Raw genomic sequence first — 24,339 nt, 5'->3', positions numbered from 1 at the left:
CACCTCTCTCCCAGTGACCGTATCATCCGGTAAGGCTGCGACAACTGGGGAGATACCAGCTATGGAACAGGCTCCACGGGCCAGAGGATGACCGCCAAGGTCATCAAGTCCAACAGCACAGCAGAGTGAGCAGGCTGTCTCAGATGCCACTCCGAGCGATGGGGCAGCACCAAGACGTAGCACCCGGAAACGAAAACATAAGGCACCTTAGGCACACCACAGGTTTTTCACTGGTGCTTTTGTGTTGGCCCAAGATGAGGTCCTGATGGTTTGTTCTGATTTGTAACACTATTGTCTTTTTTTTTGCATAAGTTTGTTTGCTTGACATATTAAATTCGGATATGTCACCATGGCTGAGGGTGACTCTTTTCTTCTGCAGGTGGATGGTTTCCAAAAATGTAATGCGTGCTTTATTGGACATTCAGCTTTATTAACAAGGCCCTTAGTTACTGTTTCTAATCTGGCAGATTTTGCACTTAGGTGTTGAGTATGGAGGCTACAGCCCAGGCTTGTCCTGGAGGTCCATCTGTGGTGAGCTAGCTGAAGGTTCGTTGGATTAAAGCCTCCCGGGTGTCCCTGCCTCCCTGGAGTATGCCCGGGTCAGCATCTACCCTCTCAGCATTTCCCTGTGCGTGCTCATCCTCAGACTCACTACTGGACTCATTGTGTGTAGCTGCAGCCACTGCGTCAACGTCTTCATCGTCCACAGCGTCCCCCGTTTCCATCGCAAGATTATGGAGAGCGCAGCATGCAACCACTATCACCGAGACGCGATCTGGGGGATACTGGAGTGCGCCCCCTGAGCAGTCCAGGCACCGGAAGCGCATCTTGAGAAGACCAATGGCTGTCTCCACCACAGCCCTTGTGGAGGTGTGGTTCCTATTGTAGCGCTGCTCAGCTTCTGTTCTTAGATGGCGGAGAGGCGTCATGAGCCACCTTCTGAGGGGATAGCCCTTGTCACCCAGCAGCCATCCATCCAGCCGGGCTGGAGCACTGAAGAGCCCCGGCACCTGGGAGTGTCTGAGGATGTAGGCGTTGTGGGAGCAGCCTGGGTACCTTGCACAGACTTGTAAAATTTTCATCCTGTGATCACACACTATCTGCACGTTCATGGAGTGGAAGCCCTTCCTGTTGATGAAGGCACCGGGCTCACCTGCTGGCGCCTTGATGGCCACGTGTGTACAGCATATTGCACCCTGGATGTGGGGGAAGCTAGCAATGGCCGCGAAGCCTCTGGTTCTCTGTGTCTGGCTTGCCTGGTCCCAACGGAAGTGGATGAAGGTCAATGCACGCCTGAACAGAGTGTCTGTGACCTGCTTGACACAAGTGTGGACAGCTGATTGGGAGACACCGCAAAGATCACCCACCGAGCCCTGGAAGGAGCCAGAGGCATAGAAGTTGAGGGCAGCTGTGACCTTTAGAGCCACTGGCATTGGGTGCCCACCCACACAGTTAGCGGAGATCTCAGGCCCAATCATCTGACAGATATAGACGACTGTCTCCCTTGACAGACGGAGCCTCCTTCGGCACTGCACCTCAGACATATTGAGGTAGCTGCTTCGCCGCCTGTAAACCCTGGCAGCAGGATAGTGGCATCTTCTGTGGCCCCTTCCACCTTGGTCCACCTCTTGGCCCTGCACCCCTTGCGCCTGCACCTGGCCTCCCAAAGGTGGCCCCCCTGGAGGCTGATTGTCCACTCCTGGCCTCCTCCCCCTTCTAGCCCTCCCATCCTCCTCAGAGGAGCTGCCTCCAGTGGACAGTTCAGCTCCCATTCCCAGGCTAAGGGAAGGCTTCCTGAAACCTGCAGGTCCAGAAAAGATTCGTCACTGCAGAGTGCTGACCTGAAGGTTAAGAGTCCAGACAAAGCAGCTGGTATGCGTTTTGAAGTACTGCAGATCACACAGGCAAGTTTCAGTAACTTTGAAAATTAAATACTTGACAGTGTACACTCGTGACCCCAGTGAGCCCTCTTATCTCACCCGTGGATGAGGTTTATACAAATGTGTCCTACCCGCCTGCCCATTGCACCCGTGCGCCGACCCGAAGATTGCACGGTCGCCGAAAAATCAGCGTCGATTGGTGAGTCAAGGGCCTTAAGTGGCTCGTTAATTAATGGTGGGCGCACATCGGACATCATCGCATGCCTGCCCAATGAAATATTACGATGGCACGCTGTGACGTCGGGATGCTTGCGTCACCATGCCTCATTTTACACGCGGGTGTGCAGGGCCCGCCCCCGCACGCCAACCGGAAAATTCTGTCCCTGGTTTCAAAGTCAAATTAACATGAGATACCACATCCCATTCTAAGTGCCAAACCTACCAAAGAAAACCCCCAAAAGTATGATCACTGCTATCAAGTCAACTCTGCCTGACAACGGTGTAGACCCATACACGATTGTCAGCCTCTAATTATGCCTCCTGGGAGAGACAAAGAAAAAATTGCTGGAAAGAAATCTTACTGTCAATTCAGGAAAAACGGGGAAATTCTACCTTCCGCTTTCTAACACAAGGTGCCAGGCGAATGGAAGACCATAATGACAGCTAACAACTTACATATATAAGCAAAATCTGCTCTTCCCTTAGGAATTTGCTCAGCTCGCCTTCAAAGGACTGTAACAACTCCTTGCCCAGCACATATTTTGGTAAACTGTTCCAGAGGGAGATGACTTTCTGCAAAAATAAGTATTTCCTGGCACCTAACCTAACGCTTTGCCAAAAGTTCTTGCATGCGAGCTCCCCAGTCCAACCCCTTCCTTGTTTTACTAATCTCCACCCTCCCACCCTTAGCCTATATTTCTCCACAGTAAGTAACACTAACTCGTGAAACCTGCACTCATAATTAGAGCTCAAAGGTTAGATATCATCTTTTTCACCCTCTTCTGCACCTTTTCTGGAGCATCAATGTCCTTCACCATGAGTGAGAACCAAAACTGGACTCAGTGCAGAAGGACAAAGGCTTTATTTACCCAAGTATAGTACTTTGTACTCAATGGTCCAAACAATGCAATCTAAACCCCTATTTATTTTACCTACAACCTGACAGTGCTTCTGCACCTTCAGTTACTCTTGTGTAAATAGTTAATCAGTTATCTTTAATGGGTACTCCAGCCTGGTGTTCCTTAAGCCCTCAAACGGATGATACATTTGTCCACGTTTAAAGATCACAAACAGGCCCATTTCCCTAACTTATCTACAGTGAGCTGAAAACTACAGATTTGGTCTGAGTTACAGATCAGTAAATTTTAGCATTTCTGGGAGGTGAGAAAATTGGGAAAGGAATGTTTGAGGTTCAGAAGGGGATGTCATTTGGGTTTCATTCTGGATTGCAGGAATGTGAGTAAAAGTAGGAAAGATATGGGATTTCATTTCTGTAAAGATAAATGCCAGATAAATAAAAAAATGTGAAGGGGACAATTTCCTCTTTATTGTACCAGGGGAGGGCTCAGTTTCCAGTGCCGATTTCTCAGATTTCTATTCCCCATTAGTTTATAGCTGTCACCCATAGTACCATACCCCAGTGCGTCAGTGTTGTCAGGAGAGGAAGAGAGAAAAGTAGATAGGCAAAATATATATTTAAAAGCAATTTAATTGAACCTGATTTTATCAGCAGAGGCCTTGTTCTTAACACCGTCGGTGTGTTTTTTGCTGACAGCAGAGTCACTTGTTGGTGAAATACTTAATCTAGGTAGGATTTTAAAAATTGTTTAACTGAATACATATCAGTCCCTTTTGACTATGAAAGTTAAGTCTGTGTGGGTGGTGAAAGTCACATCAATCCATCAGTAACAATATGCAAAATAATGCAAATGATGTTTTGTGTGAATGAGGGTCATAGGAAGTTGTAGTCGCCTGTTTGACCTTTTCCACCGTTGTAGTGTAACCTTTGCCACTTTGAGGGTGAACGTGGAAAGCTTAATGTCAGCTGCACATAGTTTATTTTCTTCATTTGTAGATTGTGGTTTAACACTTAAAGAAATCTGAACTTAGCTGTAAATCTACAGGCAGAACTAAGGAGGCCAGAGGCCCATAGAGTGCTGCATCTTCGGCTGCTTCCAGCATGGCCCGGGCACTGCCCAATGCTGGAAGGGCAATCATATGGGCATCCCCTTTGTGCACCAGAAATCTCTGAACTGGTGCTGTTGTCACCTCATACAGCCCTGATGATTTTATGCTCCATTTACAAACTTGGACCACACAGGTCCATTCACCGTATTCGCTTGTCATTTATTAAAGAACATGCGTTCAGCTGCATGAGAGCCCAACAGGAGCATTACTTAAAGGACCAGGCACCCAGCTGGCAGCTAAGGTCTTTCAGAGTAACTTCTGCTATTGCAAAGTTTCTGGAGGTACTGTGGAATGTTTTTGGAGGTGTTGTAGTGAGTTCCTGGATTTGTCAGGGAGTGTTGCTGCATCCTCACTGGGTGGGCAGGATTTCGTGTCCTGTCCGCACAAAGGCTGCAACAGGTATGGGGACAGTAGTTGCAGTGCCTCTGGGTCAGCAACATGACAGGGAGATGGAGCAAAGGCTGTGGAGAGGGCAAGCTCTACGCCGTGCCCTCTGCCAACTTGGAGCTGGAATCCTCCATGTAACAGGAGGCTATCTGTCAGGTCAGCCAATGTACCCAGCATCTTGCTGTTCATGCCATTAAAACTTCAAAAGGACATAGACAAGGACGAGTTGGTGGAATGGGCAGACAGGTGGCAGATGAAGTTTAATGCAAAGAAATGTGAAGTGATTCATTATGGTAGGAAGAACATGGAAAAACAATATAAAATAAAGGGTACAATTCCAAAGGGGGTGCAGGAGCAGAGGGACCTGGATGTATATGTGCATAAGTCATTGAAGATGGCAGGACAGATTGACAAAGTGGTTAATAAAACGTACAATATCCTAGGCCTTTATTAATAGGGGCAGAGAGTACAAGAGCAAAGAGGTAGTGTTGAGCTTGTGTAAGACACTAATTCAGCCTCAGCTGGAGTATTGCGTCCAGCTCTGGGCATCACACTTTAGGAAGGACGTGAAGGCACTGGAGACAGAGTAGAAAAGAGTCATGAGAATGGTTCCAGGGATGAGGAACTCCATTGATGAAGATAGATTGGAGAAGTCAGGACTATTTTCCTTAGAGAAAAGATGGCTGAGATGAGATTTGACAGGTATTCAAAAATCATGAAGGGTCTGGACTGAGTAGATAGGGAGAAACTCAGCCACTTAATTCAAGGGCAATTAGGAATGGGCAACAAATACTGGCCTTACCAGCGACATCCACATCCCATGAAAGAATATATTTAAAAAACCTTGCGAAAGGATCGAGAACAAGGTGGCACAGATTTAAAGTAATTGGCAAAAAGAAGCAAAAGCGATATGAGAAAAGACTTTTTCACGCAGCAAGTAGTTAAGATCCAGAATGCACTGCCTGAGAGTGTGGTGGAGGCAGGTTCAATTGAAGCATTCAAAAGGGAATTAGACTGTTGTCTGAAAAGGAAGAATGTGCAGGGTTACAGGGAGAAGATGGAAGAGTGGCACTAAGTGAATTGCTCATTCAGAGAGCTGGTGCAGACATGATGGGCCAAATGGCCTTCTTCTGTGCTGTAACAATTTTGTGAATCTGTGATTCTGTGTTCTCCTCTATGCCACCTGTCCAGGTCCCCTGTAGGACAGCACATCTGTGACCGTGCCCTTGGTGAGCTGGTACATGAACCACCCTTTCCCCTGGCCTGGCTGCAGCCTACTCGGGCCCAGAGACTCATGTGCTGATCCCACCTCTAGGGTGTGTGCAGTGCCAGTATCTGAGCTGGTGGCTGCAAGTGTCAAACAAAGCAATGGGGCCTCTTCATCAGTGCTGTGGTGTTTGTCTCTCACTTCCATGCCATGGCTGAGCAGGCAGCAGATCTTGGGTATCTGAAAGCAGGAAACCAAAGGTTGGGGCAAAGGCAGTGGGGTGAGGTGGAAAGCAAGAGGCCCATGGTCACAACATCAGTAGCTTATATGTCATGCCAGAATGCAGGATGAGGGTGAACTGGAAGTTGAGAAGGAGCATAAGGCACAAACATATTGCCACCCTCAATATCTTCAGTGACTCTGGATTCAACAGGCTCTGTTTCAGTTGGCTTCATGATGCTGAGGACAGTTTCCTCCATAGGGTTCAGGAGATGCAGGTATCTCTTGTACACCACCAGTTCTGCTGTCTTCTGTTGTGGACCATCCTGTCCTGCAAGAGGCAGGGCAGAATGTCAATGATTGTATTGCACAGTGTTTGGGTGATGTGCCTGCTACAGCTGAATAGCTGGAGATATGAGGAAGCAGCAAGAGCTAGATGTGAGGCTGGCATCATTGGAATGTGTTTGAGGGTGAGGTGGAGTATATGAATGTTAGGCCAATGGCCTGAGTGCCAGGAACAGCTGATGGGTCAATGATGGGGTGTGGTGCATTGAGCAGCACATGGGTTGGTGTACTGGGTAGGAGATGTCATGTGAAGATGCATTCACTGACAATGACCACCCAATGAGGCCATGAGATTCCTTGTGGCATGCTGCCTGGACCTTGGGGCTGGACTCTTGGAATTGATCCTCCTGACTAACAGCTCCCATTCCCTTCTGAGGATGATCCTTTGGGCCTCCTGTCCCTCCACTATCTCTCCTCCTGTACACCTCCATGGCTAAGGCCTTCAGCACTACATCTGTGAACCTAGAACTCTTTTTACTCCTGCTCTGTTTGCCTTATTCAAAATTGCAGCAATAGCATTCAGCAGCAGCCCTCTTGTGATTCAGCACAGCTTCTCTTTAAGGGAACAGAATGCCTTTAAGAGTAGACTGGCTGTACCATATAGCACCAGTGCAAAAACAGAATTACCTGGAAAAACTCAGCAGGTCTGGCAGCATCGGCGGAGAAGAAATCAGTTAACGTTTCGAGCCTTCATGGCCCTTCGGCAGAACAGTGCACCCTGTTCATGCCCCTGCTGAGTTCTTGTGCAGTCAGCAGCGCAAGCCCTACTTGAACCAACGCTACAATCAGGTAAATGAGGATTTGTGTGCTGTCAACTTCCATGGCAATGGGGGTGGGCAGGTTGCAAATCATGACCCCTCAACCTAAAATTGGCATGGATCAATTTCTAGCCTGAGATCTCTTCGAATAGTTTCTCCTCCCATATCTGCATGGTCACCTTTTGGTGTGTCTCAGGGATCTATCCTTGTTCTACTTTGATTTACTATTTACATGCTACTCTTGGGGTATGATCTGCAAGCACAGACTCAGCTGCCACATGTGGCAATAACACGCAATTCTACAGCTCTGGCACCAACATCTACTCTAAGTCAATTGCTGTATTTTCTGACCGTGTGCCCAACACCAAGAGTGAAAACATTTCCTTCCACGCACCACTGACAAAATTTCAATTGCTTTTCTCCCAATACCCAAAATCACACTATGCACTCAGAATGAATCTGGTGTGCAAACTCTTTCTAACCCTGAGCTGATCCTTTTAATCCCACATCTGGTGGGATACTCATACGCCTCTGGATGCGACCTGCTATATCCCTACCTCCCATCCATTACTACTGAAATCTCATTCTGTGCCTTCATCGCCTTGAGAATCCATTTCTCAAATGCCGTCCCTGTCATTGTCCCTGCTTTCATCCTTTGCTCAATTCAACGAATCCAAAACCAGGTCCAACACACCTATCGCCCCAATGCTTGTAAAGTGAATTGATTTCATGAACTTAGCTTAATTAAAAATCCTTCCATAGCCACAGTCCAACCAGTCTGAGTCATCTATTTTCAGCATTAAGTACCTACCTGCATCCTCCACTCTTCTGCCTCTGGACCACAGTTTGTTCCTGCTCTATTAGTTCTAATATCAAATGCCAATTTTTCAATCACTGTGATATAGTTTTGTGAATTCTTCCTCAAAATCTCCACATTTGCTACTTCTTCCAGGGCTAAAAGTTCAATTAAGTCTGTTAGCTGGCATAGGGATTGGATGCACAAGTGCCCCATGTCCAGCATGTAAACTCTGTGCTACCTGCTCATTTAAATGATCCTAGTGTACTGCCCAGATGAAGCATGTTGCTGACCGGCTGCATACTCAGCAGGGGATCCATATGCATTGGCAGCCCACATGAGTTAAAGCTAGCCTGCACTTCTTAAATAGGAGGTGCTTTCAGGATGCAACAGCTGGTAGAACTGTCTCCAAACCATTTCAGAGAAGGAAATAGACTACCAATGGAGCAGCAGGCCAGAGAGGGCGCTCCCAGGTTCTCTGATGCCTTACTAGTGGCTTTAGTCCCTAAGACAGAAAGGAGAGAGGTCATGTTTCTGCAGGGGGCCAGGAAGGCCTCCAGGCACACACTGTGAAGGGAACGGGAGCCTGTGGCTAGAGTCACGCAGCCTCAATCCAAGGGGTCTGGCCCCAAGGACCTGGCTTTAGTGCCACAAAAAGGTTCAATGACCTCACTGAGGTCCGTGACCGGATCTTCAAATTACATCTCCCCACCTATCTCCTACACTGCTGAATGCAACACTCACCCATCACTCACCCATCAACAGTCAGTGCTCATTCCTAACATTCAACTCTCACACAGTTACCACTGCTGCAAGCCTCACGCTTGCAACTTCCACATACCTTCAGCTATTAACTATTACAGGCACATCATCCAATCACATTGCAACATGCTCACTGACATTCTTCCTTGTCTCTTGCAGGACAAGGTCAAAGAAAACAGGAGGGAACAGTAGAAAACTAGCATTGAACAGACACGACACACCTGCCTCTCCTCTGTCCTTTGGAGCAGACAGTGCTGTGAGTTACTGCGGCGGCAGTCATTGATGCTGTTGCAACCAGCATCACTGAGAACATGCAGGATGAGGTGTGTTCCTGCCTTAAGCACCTTCTCAAATCCCACCTCATTCTCATCATCAGAATGACTTGCAAGCTGCGGATGGTGTGACCATGGACTTCTTGCTTCCCTTACACTCTGTATTTCTGCTTTCAGATACCCAAGAGCTGGTGCCTGACCTGCCAGCGCAACTTGACAATGAAGGGTGTGAGCAAGAGTGTGATAAAGCAGCATTGTCTTTCGATCTGACACTGGCAGCTACCAGCTCAGATACTGGCAAAGGGCATACATTAAAGAGTAGTGTAGAGGTGGTATTAGCATGTGGTGAGTCACTGGACATGAATGGCTGGCAGCAAAGCCAAAGGAAAGAGTGTGCCAGCGCTGATGAGTTCTGCTGCAAAGGACTCAGATGAGGACTTTAACGATGTGGCGGATAGGAGAAGGTTGATGAGTACACACACTGAGATGCTTGGTGCATTGGGAAGCCTGCCACAGGGCTGGTTCCAATTTAGCACAGGGCTTTGCACAGAGCTTGGAGCCCAGTCTTTCTAATTGTGGATGTTGGCCAACTCTATGATAGCGCTGGTAGATTCAGCTGTGATGCAGTATCTGGTGGCCAATATCCTCAGCTTCCATTGCAGATCAGGCAGAAGTCATCCAATGTCTTAATGCTGCCATGGAAAGTCCGGCTGAAGTTTGAGATCCATGTTAGTCACCATGCAAGTGCAGCTTGGTGCCGTGCAGGTTCAGACTGCTGCCATCATGTCTGTGGATACCAGTATGTAAAGGGGAAAATAGGTTCACTGCAGTCCAGCAATCTGTCCTCTAACAGGTAACTGGGATTACTGAGTTGCTGCTCTGGGGGAATGGCGCTTTTCTCTCTCACAATGGCAGCATTTGTCCTCCTACTACTGGACTCCGCCAAGACCCTTGCCTGTTAGGCAACTAACCCTGACTGCCGCTGCCTGTCCTGAGGTGTTGCAGTCTGAAGTTGAGACATCAAGGCCCAGAGTTACTCGAGGCCATCTCGCAAGGCCATCTGCAGTCTCTCCCACTGAAAGTCTGCAGCCTTCCACCAGCCATGCTGCAGTCTCTGTGTAAGAGCACTAGGAAAGGCAAACGCCCCTGTAGGACCAAGGGAATGCACAAGGACAATTAGTTTAATTTTGTACATATTATTGGAAATGTCACCAGATAAAGTTATTATGGAAAGGTCTCTTTGCAGCATCTCTTTTTCAGGATTTTGGTCAAGGGGACACAATGATGGACTTTGGGGTGGAGTATTGTGGAACATTGGTGATGTGGGGGCGATTCTACGGGAATTAGAGCCTGATTAACTGTTCACCCACAGCCTGTTTGCAGCAAAAGGGGTTCCAAATGCCTCCTCCTTTCCTCTCCTTTCTTTTCTTCCCTCTCCCAAGATCCTTGCCAAAAGCCTCGTGCCAAGGGTTGCATCCTCATGGGAGTCAGGTGTGTAGCAGGCAGGCAATCATCACAAATTTGGAGACATGCTCTGGCGAGCAGCCCAGGCAGTGGAGCTATGGGTTTAGAATGCTGATGGTTTTCTCCACACATTCCTGGTAGCAGCATGGCCCATGATGTACAGGCGCTGTCCATATGTTTTTTAGGTGGCGGAAGGGATTCATGAGCTATGTGTAGAGTGCAGCTCTCATCACCAAACAGTCATCCTCTGGTTAGTCATAGTGGCTGAAACATGGCAATGACTGGCTGGCACAGGATAAAAGCATTGTGGCTCCTGCCAGGAAAGTGGGTATTCACCGACATGTTCTATGCATGAATACATACGAACTGCACGTTAAGGGAGTGAGACCCCCTTGCTGTTCCGGGTGAGCTGTGCCGTCCGCAGAGCCATGCGTGTGCAGCCATTGGTTCCCTTCGCATTCTGACGTCAACAACTTCTCCAAACTCCTTTAATAACACTGAACACAGGACTTGCACTCTGCAGAGCAAGAGAAAATCACCTGGAAGTCCCATGCTGATCCCTTTAAATAGCGTTAATACTAGGGGGGTGGCGTTCCCATGCGCAGCTGAGCACATGCCCAGTTTTTAAGAGAGGGCATTAACAGGACCTGTGAGGTCTAAAATGCAGAAAATCATCATTTGACGCTGAGTGAAGTCACAATCTACGACTCTACATGCTTGCAGTGCACACACGGCACTCCCGTGACAATGTCCTTCCAAACATGGCTCTCCATATGGGCTGCTCCAGCTATGGTCATTTTTGGGAGTCTAGGCTCCTGTAGTGCTGGCAGCAGCGGAGGAACATTTTGTGGCCCCACTCTCTTCAAAATTCTCCCACAAATCCACTCTTCAATCTATCTTCGGTTCCTTCCCTTTCTCCTAAACCCTCTTCTTTCTTGCTTGATGGCGACCTCTCTACCTGTAAAGTACTCAGAGTTTTTCTATTGCATGAGGAGCAATGTATCAATATCATTTACTGTTAAATGAAAGTAAGTTTAATTTTACATTCAAAGGCTCATTGATGTGATAACATTGAATGAAAAAGACTGATTTCTAGTAATAAAGAATAGTTGAAGGGTAAAATTGAAGTAAATCCTAATATTTTAAAATGAGTCTAGACTTTCATGTCTGCACACTGAATGTAATAGATACTATCACATCATAGATTTTCCTGTTGAAGACCCACATTTGAATTTGGCCAATTGCTGGATAATGTGAAAGTCGTACTAGGAGCGAACGCCTAGAATTGTATTAGGTTAGTTAAATCCCAGATGAAAGCCAGATCCCATTGCAACTAATTTGAAAATCCTTCCTCTGGAAAGCCTAGTGTTTGAGCTGAGCATGGCACAGCATGTGGTCCTATTTTCCACAGCCTGGAAAATAATGGGGTCCTCAGTTAAGTGGATTCACATTGTAATTGGCTCGGTGTTCTGACGTAGTCACCTCACACCTAAAATCTGAAGAATGTACAAAGAACATTTTCTGAAAATGTTAGCAGTATATTTCAGGTCTAGGTTGGAGACTGGAGACTGATGTTATATTCTCAAATGTTAAGATGCTGCTTTTATTTGTTTCTTTCCTCAGGCTTTGCTATATCATTCTCTGCTTTCTGTTCTTAATTTACTGCATATCTACACGAGAAAGTTTCCATTTCATTTTCCCTGTATTACTATTTATTTTCATTCTTTTTTTCCCTGGCCCAATACATAAAGATGTCCATTCTCTTTTCCTGGCAGATAGGCTTGGAAGACAATGTGACTGGTCTCCAGGACTGGACGGTCCTGCTTCAGATCAACTAGAATGAGTTCTGCTGCAGCACCTTCTATGTAACACACAGTATCCAATTCACTTCTGAATCTTAATGTAGAGAACTGTGCAAGATCCGGAATGCATCTGCAACAACTGTGTAATATCATACATGCCAGCAATTTGATTTACACTGAAGCCAATATTGTGGAGTCATCTCCATTTGCCCAAGTTTTTTGAGAACTATCCTTACAAAGGAGAAATTTGGGCTCTATTGTTGGGATTGGTTGATTAGACAGAGAATTAATACTCAATTATCCCTTCATCATTGCAACATTTTTGCATCATGATTCCAGAAAATTCTATTTCTTTCTCTCACTCCCACTGTTGATTCTTTCTATTTTGATCCCTGACCACTGTCCCAATCCAGTTTGTTGACCCCAGGCATCGAATGCCCTCATTGGGTGTAAATTGACAATCCTGCCCCACCTCAGAGTGATCCCATAACTCATTGGGAACAAGAATCACATTGAGTGCAAATGGTAATGTATTGAGAGGGGTAGGGAGAGGGAAGAAGTACGATTATTCCCGCAAATGTTAATCATACAACTTTCTTCTAAATGGTTCTTTGAGTAGTCAATGTCTGTTTCTAGTGTTCAGTATCTGGTTGCACAGTCTGCTGAGACTTGTATTAGCCTCTGGATATTATGAGAAGGGACCGTGAGAATCACTCAGTGTTTCTACTGAGATTAGCTGTTTCATAATGTATGAATTCATCTAGTAATTACATAATAAATACAGCAGTGTTTTATATGGTGTAAGAGGTAATTTCCATTTATAGCAGTCTGTGCTTGAATGGAAGCTATGAAATTGAACCTTCATCCAGGTTAACCCCTGCCTAACTTCCAGAAAGTTAGAATTGTGCAATAAGTTTGTCTAATGTGATTATTATAAATGTTCTATAAGTTCTGTATGTTCTGTCAGTCTCCTGCAATGGAGGTTAATTAATAAAGTCACTGATTAATGTTAATATAATAAGCCTAGAAATGATTAGATATAATTACATGAACCCTTAATAAGTTTGTATGAATTCCTTTGTTATGTTAACAAATGGGATAAGGCCTCTGTAGCGATCAATGTGATTTCGTATGAACACATTAACTCCAACATTGTACAGAGCAATTTCTAAGTTCCGGTGTTTTATCAGATGAACTGAATAACTCTGAACAGTGCTGAAATGTATGTAATGGCACTAAGATCAGATGACTGAATTTGGTTAGTACAGTTTATTTCCATACAGCTATGTTTGAAATACAGTTCTTTTTCCCAACAGTAAGAGTAGATCTACAGCACACATGTGTCAGTTAAGGAGACACTGCTGTAAAGTGTTACTGAGAGTGGAAAATGTCTGTAAAGGAAGCAGCAATTGAGGGAGGGAGGGAGAGTGAGAGCGAGAGACAGAGCATGTGATCTATATGGGACACAGTGTTGTAGAGGGTGTCTCACTCAGGAGATTCACTAATGGATTGACTTGCACTGCCTTCCAGCTTTTTCCCCCTCACCATTTCCCTCTTCTGCCTCCTCTTCCCCGCACAGTGTGCTATCCTCCAGCTGGCTTCCAATCCTTATACTTTCTCTCATAGAACTAGGGAAACAATGTCCATTGGCTGAGATGTTGGTGTCTATTTTACTTCTTTTGGTGGTATTCCCCACAGAGTGTCAATTTTTGACTCATAATAGAAAGCATTACTCAGTGTGAAAACAAGAAAAAAAAGGCATCTGGCACATTATTAAATAGATTGTACTTTCAGCTTCAGCTACAATTGAGCATCGTAACTACAGGTCTGCGCAACTAGGGTCCTGACCATACACGACTGGGATACTGATAGTGCTATTATATATTATTTCGCAAATATCACAAATGTAACGAGGGGGATGAAACTTGTTGCACTTTGCAAGGACATTCAATGCCCAAGATTTAGGGAGTACTCTCATGGAACATGAAATCTGTGAAGAAGATATTGCTTTATCTTATTCCCAGAAATAAGAAGTGCTGACATTTCCCACGTTAATAGTTTCTGCTATCCAGCCGTAAATTGAGTTATATCATAATCTATTTAAGTTGTTGAGCCAGTTACAATTTTTTTTTTTTACACCTACAGTTAGGGATGTTTTTAAATAATGAGGTAGATTTTTCCCAAATGCCTGGATGTTCAGCACAAGACGGAAAGCTGAGTCAGGGGTATCACACATTGCAATCAGAGACTGTAATCTTTCTTCCATTCCAATTAATGAAGAGCAGGCTTCATAAGTAGCATTCATTAACCCCAACACAATTGTCCTTTCTGCATTCTGTCCCATGGTGTTCTATATATCAGCAGTCAGCTCCTCAAACCTACACTGCCATTTAACTAGATCATGGCTGATCAGTGTCTCAACTCCATTAATCCACCTTAACTCCATATTCCTTCATACACTTACCTCACAAAAATCTATCAACCTCACTTTTGAAAGCTCTAATTGTCTCAGCATCCTTTGGGAAGAAGGGTGTTCTAGATTTCTACTAACCTTTGCGTGAAAAAGAGCTCTTGAACTTTCTCCTGAATGGCCCAGCTTTACTTTTAAGGTTACGTCCCCTTGTTCTTGATTCCCCCAACTAAAGGCACTAGTTTCTCTGAATATATCACATCAAATCATTTTTAAAGACCTCGATCAGATGACCTTTCAATCTTCCACAGTCAAGGGGTTACAAGCTAAGTTTGCACTATAATATAAAAGCAGAATACTGCAGATGTTGTAAATCTGAAATAAAAACAGAAAGTGCTGGAAAAACTCAGTTCGACTTGAAACATTAACTCTGTTTCCCTCTCCACAGATGCTGCCAGATTTGCTGAGATTTTCCAGCACTTTCTGTTTTTCACTATCTAAATTTATGCAATCTGTTCTCATAATTTAACCTTCATAGCCTAGATGGTGATGATGAAAATCATCCCCTACACGTTGGCTACTGAATTTAGATTTGTTCGGTTCCAAACACATGTCCTCATTTAGAACGTTTGTCAAAGTTAAGCTGGAAATAGTGGAGAGAATACATTTTTATTCCAAGTGACCTTGCACTGTTTCAAATCGATACTTGCTCTAAGTTTTTTCTTAGCCAGATATATCAAACTGTTGCAAACACAGTGAGACTTAAAAAAACCCCACAATATCCAAGATTAAACAGCCAGCAGTTAGCTGGCAGAAAAATATAGTCATGTAGCCACCTGTTGTGGTTTGTTAGCGTTCAGTTTAAAAAGAGGAGGTATCAAAACCAAGGGTGTTTGTCCAGCTGGGAAGACTACATGTGAGAAAGATAATGTCTGATCTTACCGGCAGATTCCTCTGTGCTGCTAGCTGCAGTGGTTGGCGGGACCACTGGAATCTCTGTGGGAAAGGAGGGAAAGCAACAGCAATGAAACATTAATATACCATTCACAAGTGTACAAAACATTTCAATGTCTTTAAAAATAACTCGTTTTGTCAATGAGCTTTTTCCACAACTTCAAAGAGCACATCTGCATTGTTCATCTGAAATGTTTATTTATAATAAGTGTTGTATTTTGCCTCCTTCATTCTCAGGAGTTTCTACTGAATAGCAAGAAATTTTGATATTGTCTCCAGCAAGACTTGATTCTTTCAATCCTACACCTTTCTGGCAGAAAGTCAGCACTGAGATTGGCCATGCATGAAGGAATACTTTCATCTCAAAAGTGGAGATTAAACTCCAAGATCCATTTTGTTCTAGCTGAGCATTTCTAGATTTGAAGGCAAGTAGACACTGTAAAGTACCAAAGACATGGTCACATAAAATTCCTAAAGTTAAAAGATCAAATTCTGACTCTGTCAGACGCACACAGCAGATCAGGACAAACACAGAATTATAAGTCAGTCAGATAACGCCATTCACCAAAAAAATAAAGCAAGGCTGTTTGAAAGGTGAGAGTAAAGAATCAAGTCTTATAGAAACAAGTGTCACATTATGATTGCCACTGTCTGACCCTGAATGCACTTGTGCTTTTAAGCTAATTTCAATCAATCATAATTATTTGAACTATACGCATCTTCGGCAGAAGTGCATTTCAATTGATTTATATCCAATCCTATTCTGAAGCTGAGTAAAGTTGATATGGTCTAAATGAATTTCTTGCAGGGTCTAGGATCTAAAGCAATTCAGATGAGCTAAAATTTATTAAAAATTTGAAACATTTTCAATTTGAAATACAATATCAGGGTCAATATCAGCAGCTTTATCAAACTTGGGTAAATCCAACACAGGGAAAAGAAATGAGGATCTCCCCTTTCAAAGGTAATAAAGGGAGTTAATTTGGAGGCAGCCTTGGAGTTCTGGCTTTCGAACATTTGAGGTTCCAACTAGAAATTCATGGTTTTAGGGTCCAATGCCCATTCACTCAGGCTAGCCTGCTTCATTTGGGGAAACTTTATCTCTATCCAGTATTTTGCTTATTCATTTAGTCTTCGAAGATAGACCTGTATTGGGTTTAATTTTTGTGTGGCAAATGTGGTCCTGCAATCAAATGGCCAGTTTTTGTGTCTGAGCTCAGACAGTGGCTTCCAGCTAGTTATTCATTTAGGGTCATAAAGCTGAGTCTAAATCTGCCCTTGCCCAATGTCCACAAATGCGCATTTCCTGGAGGAGCAATTGGAACACCATCAGGATGTTGCAACTAACTGCACTGAGCCTACTCCCACCAAAACTAATACCTTCCTGATGACTTTTCCATTTTGTATGGTTCAGTGTTACACACCAGGAAGTGTATTCACCAACTGAGCAATTGTGGTGGGGTCTGAATGGGGAGCTTCCTCAATTCATAGCTGATCTACTCGATACAGCACCGTTTGAAGTTAGGTGTTCTGTCTCCTGCTAACTAATCACACAATGGCAATTAAGGTAGTTGTGGCATAGCTGGGAGTGTTCTGCCTTCTAGCCAGCGCTGCCAAGGTGGTGAGTGAGGAGGGGGTGAAGAGTAAAGCTGCCCTTCACTTTCAAGCCACTAGCCTTGGGAGTTGTAGTCCATGTTTTGTCCTTACAGAAAATTTTCCAGACATTTGTGGTTAATTCAGCAGTCATTCAGCTCTGAGGGAACCAACAGTCCAAGTAAAATTGTCATGATGCATATTTTTGAGGTTAGGGAAAAGTGCATAGTAAGGACAATGCAGCATGAACTTACTGCTACATCTGAATTATTGTCGTATCCTTGAATGTTTAGTGGCTGTCTGAACTAGTCCAGAGAAGTATGCAGTCATAGTATCTATGAAGCATTATAGCTGTCGGCCTCTAGAAGCTTTGCTCTATCTATGATTTTTGCTTCTGAGGAGAGACCAGCTTTCTCTGGATCCTTTAGGAAAATGAAGGCTGCTTATTTGGACCTGATCATTCCAAGCTCGTTGTCAGACTGGAACAAATTTCAATTCAGACCATACTAAAAAAACTAGAGGGACAAAAAGATTAGTCCACGTACTTATGCAAGGGGCAATGGGAGATCGGCTTTGCTGATAACCTTTCGCGCATCTGTTGCACGTGATGCCAGTCACACCATCTTTACAGGGACATTGACCTGTTGTTTGGTTACAGGTTTTGCCAGCTGCACCCACCGGATGGCAATCGCATGCTGTGAGGAACATATAACAATGGGTAAGGAAAGGCAACATAAACCAACAATAATAGAGCTTCAGAGTAAATAAGAATACAAAACAGGGAGAATAAAGAACAGAGATTCACAGAGATAGCGATGCAGCCTCTACAGTTGCTGCTCATAATCTTTTGTTTTTAAATCACGCCACCTGCCTCAAATCTTCACTCAGAGAACATGATTTGATGTTCTGTGAACTATTTAATCGACGAAAATCTCCTAAAGTCATCATTGGCACAAACGCAAAGTAATTAAAGCTACATGGTATCATTTATTCAGTGATTTATTTGTCTAACTCATTCAATGCAAGTTCAAAAAGGTTCTGGTCATTGGGCAAGAAAGCCAGTCACTGCAATTAGATTTAAATAATCCTTAATGCGTAATTGATCAAGATTAGATATGCCATGAAAATGTGGCACACTAAATCACAATGAAATAAGCATCACTTCTGTGATTAGTTGTAAGTGTGCCAAACACCAAAACTCTCCAATGAATTGATATTAGAATTTAAATTCTTTGTATATCCTTTATTTCTCATTGCAGTATCGTATAATTTAAGACTATACTGATGATGCTTCACTTATTATTAATTAAATATACTTTTATTTTACTAAAAATTCAGAGAAACTTATGATGAACAGGACTTTGACAATAGTTTGGAAATGATAGCTACAATACTACCAATTAACACATATCAAATATCGCTGTCCTTTATTTAAATGGAAGCATTAATCTGTTTATTTTAAAGACATTAATACCTCCATTAAATAGTGAACAGACAACTTTGATGTGAACTTGCTGTTCCCATGGCAAAATGTCTGGATTTATAGCTTTGCATTCTAGAAGTGAACCTTCATTTTTAATTTCTGAACAGTATTTGCCATACATTATATATGTATAAGGCTATGACCTCTAGAAATGCATTCTACTAGATTACTATTCACTTTTAGATATTGAATTCTACATTACAAAAATGCTTGCTGCAATAAACAGTCTTCTTAAGTATGGGATATCCAATAAAAGTATTTCATGGTAAAGTAGATGTAATGGTATTTTCAATATAAACCTACATTTATTAGCAATATACTATATAATTGAAATGAAGACAAATTGTCATGTAATATATGGGCTTTTCACTCAAATTAATTTCCATTTAAAATAATGCTCATGCATGGAAGTATTTGATATTAACTTACGTTTAAAGTTACTTAATGAGAACAGTTGAAACGATCAATTGTTATTGAATTACAACTTTGCAATAAAAATGATAAATGGAGGGAGCAATGTAACAAAAGGATTGTGGGAAAGGAAGCCCAGGGCAGTCGAGTCAATGGTGTTATTCTTCCACCACTCTTTTCTGGATGTTTAGTGAATCAGGATTTTGTAATGCTGTAGTTTTTTTGACTTGCAAGTTTGAGAGCTGAGTAGGTCAGTAGTGTAAGTGTGACTGAGCAGTCTTCAGATTGTTGCTAATCTATTACATATTGTTGATCCAAGGCTAATGGAAATACTATAAGAACATTTCTGAATATCATCATTAAAATCACCTTATATATTTCCCTCCTTTTTTACTGTCCCACGTAATAGTTTCAGAGGGCAGGTGAGAGATTTAGTCCAGAGTACTTATGAATAATGATAAAACTGACTATTAGAACATAAGGACCGTGAAAGAGGGATCTTCAGTGATTAGAGTTTGAATTTTCCTTTGCCTTGCAATTGCCACCAGAAATATAGTGGGGTGCAACACCCACCCACCCTTTAGCATTAGAGCGATCCTCCTTGTTTTTCTTTAAGTTAAATATTGTAGAATATTTTTTGGGGAATTGTAAACACCACAGATTGCGAGTTTGCACTTCTGGCAGTCAAAAACCTTGCAAGCATTAAAGCCCTGCAGCAGCTCAAAGGGCCACCACATAAAACTTAGCTTTGAATGAAACTGAGAAGTGCCTTCATGGAAAAATGTTGGAGCTCAATGCGGCAGTACGCAATGCAGCAGTGCGCAGCACCACTGATTCGTGATGCTGAAATGGTCCTTCAGGAGGTCACACTTTGGAGAAACCTTTTGGAACTGACAAAGGACAGCTACAATAGGTAAGTGAATGGAACTGGCCAGCAATGGTGCCAATTCAACAATCGGCTGCATGTCCTTTCAGTCAATGTGGTAAAAGGTTTATTGACTGTACCAAGTCAGTCAAGGTAACAAGAGATAGCACAGTTTCCAAACATCCACTCAACTAAGCATCTTATCCCAGTATGATAAATTGCTTGACTGGCTTACCATCATTGTCCATGAGACAATGAGGTGTTCTGTCATTCACATTCTTACATGCATACTTCCCACAAATGCCTTGTTTGGAATGCAATTGCTTGTTGATGCATATTTAAAAATACCTATTTGGTCTGCATGCTGATACCTGGGTTTATCTGTACCATAGAAATGAAATGTCATCGTCATTTGTGTGTATTTATTCTTCAAGCAGGAGACAGCCTACAACAGATGGAAGAGAATGACAACATGTGGTGGACACCCAAAGCTGCCACTTCTCACCTTTCTGAGAAGGAAGTCATGCAAATCCCAGGGAGGGAGGACAAGGATGATGTCAGAGGTGACAAAGTAGGACGGCATGTGCCAATAAAGAATTCATTATAGCATTCTGCTTCTCTTCCTATTACACACTGCACTCCCTGCCATTGAAAGTCTCATGTCACTTCTTATATTGTGTGAGCTCTGTTCTGAGGAAAACCATTCTTACTTTTCCTATTTTATGTCTCTTGATGTTTCTGAAACAGATAAGCAATGACGAAGCACATTCATCCCTGTCAGAACTTCAGAATATGGGATATCAATCACTCTCTCCCTTCAAAGATCAGCCCAGCGATATCCATTTGAGTGGAATTAGAGGATGAGGGTGAGGGGAGTCATCTGGATGATACACAGAGTGTAAGTGAGCATGAGTGAGCAGCATTATTTTACTTCCCCATTTAAGAGTCTGAGGATCCAGATCTCATGAGGACTGCATTTAAAGGAACAGCACTTTCAAAGAATTAAACATAAGTGCAGGCATTCAGGTTGTGCCCAAAACTGTGCAACAGATTGACAAGCAAATTCAATGAATCATTTTGATGCCCTCATGAATGGCTTTGCAACACTGCCACCCATCCTGGAGCAATGGCATCTCGAGGGACAACTGTGGGGTCTGACACATGACGGAGGCCCAAGGGCAGTAGGCACTTCTTTCTTGGATGGTTTAGACTACTGCTCTAGTGGTCTTGGTAAGGTTGTCTCTTCTACCCTGCTAATGATTGGGAGTGGGATACTATCAAGTATTACATGAATCTCCTTTGATACCATTAAAACTGCTTTGTCACAGATCAATGGCAATATAAAACCAATGCCTGGTATCAGTGACATGGCAGGAATGTGTTCTTATGTTTGTGTTGTCTTACATGATAGCAGCACATGCATACCCTCCACCACCTCTCTTTGATGCCTGCACAAGTGGCAGGAATGAGGCAGCACTGGTTTGCCAGGCATAGTAATCAGATGCAGCCATAGTTGTTTGCATGCAATGGAGTCCTCAGTCCCAAAAGACTCTAATTCCAAAATATCAATAGCTACCTCACACCTCCCTGTTACTCACCTAGGAGGAACACTAGGTTAGGCTTAAGAGTTCAAACATTGAGATCAAGGAATAGCATTATAGAAGTATTCACATTCACACTCACAATGGGTTTTGATTGAAATTATTGTTGCACCAATGGTGCATGTGCAGATATTATTCTTGGCAAGATTTGGATTTGTCTTTAATAAGTTGACATGAAGGGTAATGGTGTGAGTTGGTGTGTGCATGGATGATTCTGAGGATAATATGATGGGAAGGGGAGACATGATAATTTGCATATCGCAGTCAAGGGAAGTCACAAATCAGTGTGGCATGAATGTGGCCATTCAGCCAGGAAAAGGTTTCTCTCCTCCTCTTTAAGTTGCTGCTCCTTGGGAAACTGCAATTAGAAAAAGCTTTCCCATATCCACAGGCATAGGGGCAATAGCAGGTAGGTGCCATGTGCTTTTAGCGCAGCCTCTTCTGGCCTCCCTGTGTTCCACCACCTCTTCTAGAAGGTCAAGGTAGGGGAGATTCTCCACTAAATACATCTCACTATTTTAGGGAAATTGCTTTCACCATCTGCCAGAAATAACAGTAGGAAGTTTTGTGGGTGCTAAAGTGGAGACTTTTAATGCCTCAATTCTATGCTCCATTTCCCATTCCATTGGTACAAATATAACCTGAAAGAAGAGTAAGTTCCAAGATTAAGAACTGATTTTGTCTCATACATTATGGAGAAGCTCCTGGCACCCACTTAGCACTGCCAGCATGATAATTACTCACCATGTGGGGAGTTGCACTCCTTGGCAGAGCATATTGAAGGTCCAATCTAGCACTACAAAGCCTCTCCCATTTTGTTACTTTTATTCTGAAATATGCAACATCCCTACTATTGATATGGACATTCTGGTATCTTACATGAGCTCGAATTGCATTCAAGCTGTATTGAAAAGGCTACAGTCACACTCCATACATTAAAACAAGCATCTGATCTTATTTATTTTGCATATTATGTTTCCAGTCTCTTTTAAAGTACAGAAAATTATGTAATTAAATTTGATCGGCTTATCTGAGTCTCCCAGATGTTTTGCAAAAGTTAGAAATGAACAAGATTCCTGGACAGATTATTAAGCAGCATCAGTAGTTCCCCCATTGGTTGTCTTCCAAGACATTCCATCAAATTGGTGATAGCTTACTCCTGAAAGACCCTGTGGGCTGAGAACCTATCCAGTTCACAAAGCTTTTGGAAGTCAAAAATGATGTTTGGTGGACAGATCCCATTGCCGTTTGTGCCTGTGAGCTTTTGAAGACAAAACAAAAACTGACAACCAAATAAGAGCTGTTTCCTCAGACAATGTGGAACGTATGTTAACTGAACATAGAATAACAGCAACCGAGGAGTCAAAACATAGAATGGAGTTGAAGGAAACTTTATCTCATTGGAAATATATGAGAGACAATTTCAGATATGGCATTACGAACGTGGACTGCTAGCTGTTTTGCCATTTCCTGGCCCAAACTTATAGTTTGTGCTTGTTTTCTTTGGGAAGGATCAGGGAGATATAGCAGTCCTGAAAAAGGTTCAGAAGATTAATATATAATTTAATGGCCCTTTGTTATCATGATAAACTCAGGAAGCTGAATCTTTTACTCTAGAAAAGCATAGACTCCAGGGAGACGATTGAAGTAGCTAAAAGGATGAAGGAACTAGATTGCATATATGTGAACAGATTATTTGAATTAAATAAACTAAAGTGATGAGACATGCGTATAAATTACTTAAACATAAAACTAGGTTAGATCTCAAAAGGTTTTCCTTTCCCCAAAGGGTGTTTTTTACCTTGTAAATAAATGCTAGCTCATGCAGTGAGTGCAAATTCACTACAACATTCAAAAGGGACAGATCCTTGGAGGAGACTGAAATTGTTGAATGATTAGCAATATACCAAATGGCCATTGTTATCCTTTGAAATTTGCTTTGATTTTCTTTGAGGGTCAGAAAGGAATTTCCGAAAATTCTTAATTCCCAGAATTGACATACGGTGTTTTTTGAAAATCTGCTGTTTTGTCTCCCAGGAAATTACACGGCTGCTAGTGGACAAAGAATATTGGGATCCTGTTGTCTAGTTGCAATACACTGCAATGGTGCAGGTTCGATGGACCAATTTGTACTTTCCTGTTTGTCATTTTTGTACATTTGTAAATACTTCCTTTTACATTTTGATATAGTTTATGAATTGAATATTTAACAGCCTCAAGTTTCTAATTTTGTTTTCCCCTTTTGCAATGGAACACTGCATCTGAACAATTGGAGTGAGTGCAGTATACTGTGGCTAGAAAAGACTAGACGATAGTGACCAATGTTTGATGCATTCATATAACATTCCTCTGTATTATTTTAATGGAGATGTAGAATTGTTTACCCTTTGAAAGTAAGAACAGATTTGTAAATTACCATGGATTTGGCTCAATTCTCATGCTATCTGACTTCTGGTAATGTAATGAGATTTGTGGGTATTTTGAAAGTGTGTGAAGGAGCTTCCAAAGTTTTGATAACCACAAGTCTATTAACTTTTCCTTTGCAGCATTTTTGTAGATGAGCTGAAACAGGGCATAATCCTTTCTCTGAGGTTTTCTAGTGGTGAATTTTAAGCTCTTCAATTATATTATGCAGAAAATCAACCAGAACCAAGTAAAGAAGCAAAGACAATCAGAAACCAATCTCTTTCATCTGATTATGGAGCAAATGGTGATTGCAAACATGTAACGTGGACTGTGCTAGGAGGAGAAAGTATGGTGACAGGAGATACCAATACAAAATGTAAGAAAACAAAAAAGCAGGCAAATGTTCTGTTACTTTAAATGTTTTGAGAATTGTTGTGACGATTTTGCACAAAATTTAGATCTGGAAAATATATTATGTTTGCTCAACTCTAAGAGTAATACAAATGGGTAACAATCACAGCTTTGGTACATTTCTCT

At 42.8% G+C, this 24,339-nt stretch overlaps 1 protein-coding gene across 2 annotated transcripts in view; it reads right to left on the bottom strand.

Moving 5' to 3' along the window:
* Positions 1-24,339, bottom strand: part of LOC144699742 (netrin-1) — a 170,642-nt gene that overhangs the window by 34,285 nt on the left and 112,018 nt on the right. For both annotated transcript variants that reach the window (XM_078570932.1, XM_078570933.1), the window contains 2 exons: positions 17,582-17,731; positions 15,432-15,485 (listed from right to left, as the gene is read on the bottom strand). In XM_078570932.1, the coding sequence (XP_078427058.1) occupies positions 15,432-15,485; positions 17,582-17,731 (204 nt within the window). The remainder of the gene's footprint in view (positions 1-15,431; positions 15,486-17,581; positions 17,732-24,339) is intronic.

Source organism: Cetorhinus maximus, chromosome 24 (genome assembly GCF_964194155.1).
Source record: "Cetorhinus maximus chromosome 24, sCetMax3.hap1.1, whole genome shotgun sequence".
Classification (NCBI taxonomy): Eukaryota; Metazoa; Chordata; class Chondrichthyes; order Lamniformes; family Cetorhinidae; genus Cetorhinus; species Cetorhinus maximus.
Note: the sequence above shows the minus strand (reverse complement) of the source record. Positions and strands in the feature narration are given on the sequence as shown.